Genomic DNA, 8825 nt, shown 5'->3' with positions numbered 1-8825 from the left:
GCAGTCTATGGAGCCATGGAATAAAATAATAAAAAAAGGTAAATTTGATTTTATATTTCAAAATTCTGACTTTATTCTCGCAATTCCGAGATTATATCTCACAATTCTAATAAGGAAAAACAACTCGTCATTCTCTTTTCCCCTCAGATTTGACAAACTCACTATTTTTGAGTTAAGTCGAGTTATAAAGTCCGAATTAGGAGATATAAACTTGCATTTGCGAGAAAAAAAGTCAGAATTGTGAGATAAAATAAATGTTATGTAAAAATGTTAATAGTAAGGTTTAAATAATATTTCTAATAGTAAGATTTAAATAATATTTCATGCTGTAACTGTAGGGCTAATACAATACGTCCCCTATGAACAGCATATGTGAATATTATGTAGACCTATTGTTTAAATCGAATTTATGCTTTAAAAGTAGAGTAATCATAGCAGTTTTCATCCATAGTATGAAATTCAAATGAGGACAGTATTCTATAAAAATTATTTGCATTCCGATCTTGACATCAAAAGGCACAAAAATATATATTTTTATTCCATGGATTTTACCCATTTATCTCCACTTGTTCCCAGTGTTTTTCTGCAACCACTATGCGCGCGCAGCTGCAAGTGACGTAACTGTGACGTCTACTCTAAATTGGTCTATAGAAACAGTCAGCATTCTGGAGACGTGCGATTAAGCGCATGCCATTGGCTGCTCTAGCCTGAAAATTAAGCTTTTTTTGACAACTATTTGAGCAAAAGAAACAACATTTATGAGACAGTTGTTGTCAGATATCATTGGTGATTTCAAATCTGAAATTTAATCGTAAACTTGGCGAACAATTTTGGAGTATTTGATGTTTTCCCATTCAAAGAGATAGGAGCTGCACTTGCATGCCCGAGAGGCGTTTCAAAGATGGCAGCTGATTGAAATGACTTGTCTTAAAGGGACTTTGATTCAAGTCACTTTGGTTGGAACAAGCTGGCGTTTTAACGTTTCTACATGAATTTCAACGATTTTTAAGCTCTACATCTAATCTACAAAATGATGAATAAAGAATGTGCATCGTGTTTTTGCTTTTTTCCCGTTTTTTTAAATTAAATTTATGAAGGTGAAGTTAACTGAATCATTATATATTCTATTATACAATAATAGAATATTTTGTATATGTAACTTATATAGTTTTATTGTACATGACAAAAATAAAATCATTTGATTAATTTAAACAAATTTACTGTCAATACAGACGCTGCATATCTATAGTCTTTGGCTGCATCCAACATGTTTTCTCACTGACACGCCCCCAACTGAGATGGTCCTCACTGCAGAACACAAGTCCAGGGGGGGCGGTTGGATGCAGATCCAACTCCTCCCACCTGACATACCTAAACCTACCCGTCTCCACCCCCTAAACCTACCAATCTCCACCCGTAGATGTGGATCCAACCACGCCCCCTGGATCTTGTGTTCAGCAGTGAGGGGCTACTAGCCCAACTCGGGGCTTAAAGGGGTCATATGATGCGATTTCAAGTTTTCCTTTCTCTTTGGAGTGTTACAAGCTGTTCGTGAATAGATAAGATCCCTGAAGTTGCAAAGACTGAAGTCTCAAAACCAAAGAGATATTCTTTATCAAAGTTAAGACTCTGCCACACCCCCCTAAAACGGCTCGTTCTAACACGCCCCCACATATCTACCTCACTATATGGGAATATTTGCATAATGCGCCCAAATGTGCACGCAAAGAAAGAAGGCGTGGTTTCAGTAACCGCAGTTAGTGTTGAAGCAGCCATGTCAGGGAGACGCTGTGTGTTTCTAGGCGAAAGCAAAAGCACTTTATTTGGCCTTCCGAAAGTAGATGCATTTAGGAATCTTTAAGATCACTTACAACAGAACAGCAATGCATTTTATGGACGACCGTTTCATGAACCTAGGAGAGGAGGTAATTCTGACTTTGCTATGACAATCTGGTGCTTCTGAATCAGCGACTGTAAGTGTGTTTTGTTCTGTTACACCAAATACACAAAATAATGATCCTTAAAAAAGCATCATATGACCCCTTTAAAGAAAATTTCGAGTTCCCCACTCCTGATAACGACTTTGTGGTGGCGTTCACGTGCGTTCAACTCGTAACGATCTATCCTACATGACTTGAACGCACCATGAGTGACACTGATACAAGTTCACGTTTGTGTTTTTATTCATATTAGTTGAGCAGACATAAGTTACATTAGCGACCTTGCGTGAAAGATTATAGTTCGAGTGGCCAATTGTAATTTGCAACAGTATTTAGGGATTGGGGCTGTTGTGAATGATTTTAGGTTATGTTGACAATGGGCAAGTTCGTGACGGAGACGTGGTAGTTTTACTATCAGTGTTGCCAATTTAGCTACTTTGTAGCTAGATTTAGCGACTTCCCCGCCCCTTTTGAGACTTTTTTCAAAAGTTTAGGGACAAATATAGCAACTGCTTGGACAAACCTTATCTAAGTTCTCATCTTGCCCACTGATCTACGTTCATCTTTATATAGATCAGTGAATTTGCCATTGTGATGTCATCTAGTGACATTTAGCTACCAGTTTTAGCTACTTTCAATTGAAAGCAGTTGGCAACACTGTTTACTATGCGTGTCTTCCACTGTATTCTACGGTTTATTTTTCAATAGGATAAAAGAAAAGATTGAAATGACCTGGATATTGAGTCCGACTCCCCGCTCACTTTTGCCCAGGCCCGACCAAAAATACAATTCTGCCTACGCCACTGATTCAAGTGTGCCAAAATGACCTCGTCTTGGATGCATGAGGAGCAACTTTAAAACACTGTTATAATTTCACAACACTGACACAAATTGTGATTTTGAAACTGTAAATGAACTATATAATAATAATCATATTTCGATGAAGATCACATACATAAAGTTATACAAGGTTGCTTCATAGTGACATAATTAAACCTGGCAAAGCTAGCATACTAGCATAACTTTCTTTAAAACATAAATAAACACATACTATTAAATGCAAACTACTAGACGCGTTATTTAAAATGCAGTTATTATCCGCAAACAAAATGTTTCTACACATTTCTAATACGTTATTTAGATTATAATATATTAACTAACTTACTCCGGGATCTTTACTCGTCATGTTGTCCTGCTCTCCGCTGTAAGACACCTGCGACAGCCTAACCACGTGGTGCCGCAATCCTGGTTTACCCCGTGGCACCATGGGAGTTGTAGTCTTCTGGTGAAGCTGTAGTGTAGTGAAATGAACATCATTTAACCGCAAACATTTGTTTAAAAAAAAAACTCTTTATATTTTGGTCCCGTCAGAATATTCTCAGTCCCCCTTTCACTCATGAATGCATGGTCCCATGAGTAGTCATGAACATGGAGTTAAGTCTCTGTCCACAAACTTATTCAAAGTGTATTCTTACATCAGTCGATTATATAAATGGGGTGGTGTCATGGTTTATCCAATTAGAAGTATACATTACACCATATAGGAATGTAAGGGGGACAACAAGTACATAAGGAATACATTAAGGGTTTTTCTTCCTGCTACACCTCTAGATCCAGACAGGCTGAACTGAACCCCCTTTCCAGTATCTTAACTCCCTTGTTGCGTCCCAATGTGCCTACTTATACTATGCCCTTAAAGTATGTACTTTTTTGGTGAAGAAAAAGTACACACTTTTGAGTGTGTAGTAGAAGAGTAGGCAAGCTTTGGGAGATACTATCACGTCACACAACTGCGTCTATAAGGACGGTCTGTCGCATAGATACACGCATCCTGTCACTGTAAACTGGCCTGTCAATCATTTTGTCACAGTTAACATCCTCCACATTGCATTTCATTTAACTTCGGGAGATACTATCACGTCACACAACTGCGTCTATAAGGACGGTCTGTCGCATAGATACACGCATCCTGTCACTGTAAACTGGCCTGTCAATCATCTTGTCACAGTTAACATCCTCCACATTTAATTTAATTTAACTTCCTATCGTACCGGAGAGAAAAGAAGTAGCTCGTTGATCTGCCAGTCGCGGGTCTTTCATGCAGAGAACTCTGCTCATATTTTCTGCATAATGATGCATTTAAAAGTTAACGACCAAACGGATGTTTATAAAAGTTTACATTGCTGTTGCAGATAAAATATAACACAGATAACATTAAATAAATATTTTTACCAGGTTAAATGTTGAATATTAGTAACTCAAACCCCTTTATCTAAACCTCTCTACCTAACCGCCGGTCGCGCACATCCGCCATGTTTGTAGTTTTTTAACGCGTTCTATTCGTGTTTGTAGTTCTGGACAGAATCCTTCACCAAAGCGCAATGGATTGTGGACAATATTAGCCATTAGAGTGTGCACGGATCCACACTTCAAAAATCAACCTGAAATAGTAGACCATCCGGGGACTTTTGGCATACTCTTTTCAACATACTATGCTTTGGGACACTTATTCTAATCTCACATACTATTTAGGATGGATAGTATGAACATTGATACGCAGGGATAGAGAAATGGAGAGGGAGGAAAGGAGCACAACAGGCAGATAGCCTACAGCAGAGAGCCCTTTATTATTTAACAATTTTTAAACAGATTTGCATTATAGTCCTGTGGAGAAGCTTTTGTGTGTGTGTGTGTGTGTGGTTGTATTTAACTTTAATTACATGCCACTTGTGAAAACACATGAGAGTAACATGAACGTATCAGGAGGTGGCAGTAGAGAACACTAAATGTTAGACATGTGCAGTGAACAAAAATCTTCTTCTACATCATACAGTGTAGTTTCCTTCTGTCTGTTACTCTGTGTTGAATCTTATGAAAACATCTCCAACCCTAAACCTGACCCAACTAATTAGATCAGGGATTTTCAAATCTGTCCTGGGGGCTCCCACATTTTGCATGTCTCCCTCATCCAACACACCTGGATAAACTCATTAGCTCGTTAGTAGAGACCGCAAGATCTGAATTGGGTGTCAGTTAAGTGAGGCATGCAAAATTTGTAGTTTGAAAGGACAGTGCAGGACAGGTTTGAAATCTCTTGCTCACAAGCTTTGTGAAATTCATCTTGGAGAACATCTGTACTACGATTGTACAAAATACAAAACAACTACAGCTTGTTTATGTATAGTGACATATTAGCCTCTTCTCATGCTTTTTACATAGCATCATAGCTGAGTAAACAGTTCAATTGCTTGGAAATGCTGGAACATTAAAAGCTGCAGTCCGTAAGTTTTGCCTCTTTGTCGCCATCTCTGTTTGAAAACCTGGAATTGCAGCTGTGTGTGGAATTATCTAGCTTGCGTGGGTTGTGAGTCGGCACGGCTCCAGCGCGGATGAATCTAATGTTCTGAAGAGTATGTGTGGCAGTCAGTCACCGCACCGGTGTGGATATTTACTGTACTTCGCAATCACAGATTCTAGCCTACGTCTTTTCACCGTATATTGCCATCTGAACAAGTAAAGCCGGGCTCACACTACAGGATTTTTGGCTGGATTTTGCTGTCGCAGACAGATTTCCACAGTCTGCGACAAAACCCCCGGATCGTGACCAAATCGGTGCTCGTTGAGTTCGCCGAAGCTGGTTAAAGGGATAGTTCACCCAAAAATGAAAATTCTGTCATCATTTACCCACCCTCATGTCGTTCCAAACCTGTATGAGTTGCTTTCTTATGTTGAACATAAAAGAAGATATTTTGAAAATTGCTGGTAATCAAACAGTCGGTGGTTGCCATTGACTTCCATAGTAGGAAAAGAAATACTATGGAAGTCAATGGCAACCACCAACTGTTTAATTACCAGCAATCTTCAAAATATCTTCTTTTATGTTCAAAGATGTTTAATGTGCGCGACACAATGACAAGGTGGAACTAATCTAGCCAATCACAGTGCAGATGGTATAAACACTCTTATCATGCATCTTTATGAACAGAAATGAAAAGTCAAAAATTCATCAAATCGACTATCTAGAAATAAATGTAACCAATGCATATATTTTGTGTATATAATACCACGTTTCATTGTACTGTTTAATTACCTCCGACTCTTTCTGCAGTACTGACAAGTCCACATCTTCCAAGCCATTGTTTCTGCCATATTCTCTTTTTTCGTGGTTTCTTCTTTCTTTTGGCTAAAATAACTTCACAGACCAATTGAAGGGCCAGTTGATCGTCCATGCTTGAAGAAATGGCCTATAATTTCTGTAATTTCTCACGAGAATTTATGTGAGAAAACGTATTTTCGCTGATGGTCGGGAACGTCTCTTCACTGAATGTTTTGTAGTGTGTGCACCTCTTTAGCGTTGTGTTGTGTAGTATGCGCGCAGCTATGACAAGACGATGACAGATGAGAACAAATCTTGTTGCGTAGTGAGAGCAACACAGTGATTCGGCTAGTCTTTCAATCCTGTAGTGTGAGCCCGGCTTTAGTAACAAGTCTGCCACGTTTGTTCTGACCAACTGAGGAAAAAAAAACATTACCATAAATATCGCTACCAATGGTGATTAAATCTAAAGCTCAGTTAGCTCATATCACATCAAACCGTTCAAATTATTGTTATACTTTATTCTCAAATGATTAATGTTAACAACATCAGCATTGGTGACTATAGTGTGTATTAGCATGTAGATTTCAATTTCTGCACAGTCTAATCTAATTGTCATACTCTTCGAATTTCATATTAAGAAATTATTTTAACCCAAAAAGCAAATTATGCTCCCTTCGAACTGGTTTTCTTTAAAATACAAATCTTTGTAATCCCAGGCTATCTGTAATCAGAAGCACATTTATCACTGGAATATAATTTAATTTCATTCACATGTGTTTCATAAACACATAATCCTTTATGGATTACAATCCGCTTGGATTTGGCAGTTATGGACTGCAGCTTTAAGCACAGAAGACTTTTTTTTTTAAATCTTAATCCACAGTTGAAAATTAATTCCATCAATCATAGAATCAGAAATAAGTATAATGCATTATGAAGCAAACCATCTTCATTTTTCCACAAAGTTCTTTTGGTTTGTCATAGACCTATTCCTAATTATTCATGTTAACTTGACTTCCTATATCACTTTAAAAATGTATTTTTATTATAACAAATCTTTTTACACAAGTCAGTGGTTAATAGGTTTCCCACAGCATGTATGGCACACCGTGAATTTATTTCTATGTGTCAGAGATACCTGACATGATTGACTGTCCTGCTCCTAATCCTGTATATACCCAATCTGTCACTTTTTATCCCTGCTTGTCACAATGCAGATGGTGAATGTATGAATTTAACACTGTGACATGCAGGGCCGTAGCTGGGGTTTGCGGGGCCCCAGTGCAGGTTGTACCAGTGGGCCCTGTTTGAAATTGTTTAATTTGTATGTTCGTTCTATTTATTTATTTGTGCTATTTACACAATGTTTAAGTTTTTTTCAAGTTTGTGTCCAGGTACAGAAACCGAATAATCAAATGTAAAATAGCACCGCATAGTCTTCACTGTAAAAATTAAATATAGAGTCAAACCAACATTTATTCAGACACCTTCAACATTTCTCACATTATCACAGTTTATTTGCTATAGTTTAGAAAATGGTAATAAAATATGACAAGAACTCAGAGTTAAACTGTGTCAGAACAAATTCATCTTGATAATGTCAGATAACTTTGATAGAAAGTAATGGATTACAATCAACCAAAAATTCAGACAGCTGTTAGTATGACAATATTTACACAGCTATCAATAATTTGTTGACCTATTAACAAAGCAATGCTTAATTTTGTTTAGTCTGTGGTGTAAAAAGGTCGCATTAGCAATTAAAGAAAAAACACTTAAGCAAAACTTGGTCAGGTCAAAGTGTCTGAATAATTTTTTGTCCCAATTTTTTTTTTATCAATTTTACTGGTAGTCCATTGTATGAAGAATTTTTGGGTATAATATGTCACAGTTCGGTATGATTTGTCACAGTTTACTTTATTTTGCTATCCTCACTTACATAAATGAACTATAGTGTCCTGCACCCACTAAAAAATATCAAAAATTATATCTGGTGTCTGAATCATTTTTGGTTTGACTGGTGATTAATTCATGTTAAAATGTGAGTCATGTGAGTGATTTTCTTTCTTTCATTTTCTTGGATTAACATTAAGGACACCGACAGCAGATAGTAAATTAGGTGCGGTCACTTTAAGAGACAATGCATCCATTATAATGATACACACATCTGATTTCTTTCTCCACTGTTTACTTTCACTTAAGACATAACCGACCGTTTTTTCTAGGATACTCTCCAAGACGGGTATTTTGACATAAGTTTGTATGTATTTCGGCCAATCACCTCCAGTGCATTGTGATTGGCCGAATACCTTAAGCCTGTGACGGAAATGTTATGCCCCTTACCATATTGTGATGCTCGGAGCAACGAGACAAAAACATTAAAACCCATTATGAACTAGGCATTTGTTGCATCCAGTGGGGACATAATTATGGATTATAATGACTTATACTGTCTTTTTACACGTTGCGTTGCATCGCGCCGCGTAAACATAAAACCATGTCTGCATTTGTGATCGGAGAAATGACAAACAACAAGTGCTACTCTACACTGCTCAAAACTCGAGTTTGAATCATCAGTGGCAAATCCTTTAAATATGAAAATGTACTTACAGTCTGTGAGTCAGAACAGCCGGCATTGTAGTCTACTCTCCCAGGATCAGGAAACAGTCCTCCATAAAATGTGCTGCACACATCTGAATATTTGGGTTGAACTGTTCTGGAACAGTGTTGTAAATACAACTTAACCACTGATTTATAGTCGTGTCCTCTTTTGGAAGGTCAAACAA

General features: G+C 37.5%; 1 protein-coding gene across 1 annotated transcript in view; it reads right to left on the bottom strand.

Moving 5' to 3' along the window:
- The window catches only part of LOC107660317 (prohibitin-2-like), a 32516-nt gene extending 29298 nt beyond the window's left edge, over positions 1–3218 (bottom strand). The window contains exon 1 of the mRNA XM_016449599.1: positions 3106–3218. Coding sequence (XP_016305085.1) covers positions 3106–3207 — 102 coding nt within the window. The 5' untranslated portion in view covers positions 3208–3218. The remainder of the gene's footprint in view (positions 1–3105) is intronic.
- Between the last annotated feature and the right edge of the window lie 5607 nt (positions 3219–8825).

This window comes from Sinocyclocheilus anshuiensis, unplaced genomic scaffold (genome assembly GCF_001515605.1).
Source record: "Sinocyclocheilus anshuiensis isolate Anshui unplaced genomic scaffold, SAMN03320099.WGS_v1.1 scaffold1599, whole genome shotgun sequence".
Lineage (NCBI taxonomy): Eukaryota > Metazoa > Chordata > Actinopteri > Cypriniformes > Cyprinidae > Sinocyclocheilus > Sinocyclocheilus anshuiensis.
The sequence above is the reverse complement of the archived record's forward strand: the minus strand, read 5'-3'. Positions and strand labels throughout refer to the sequence as shown.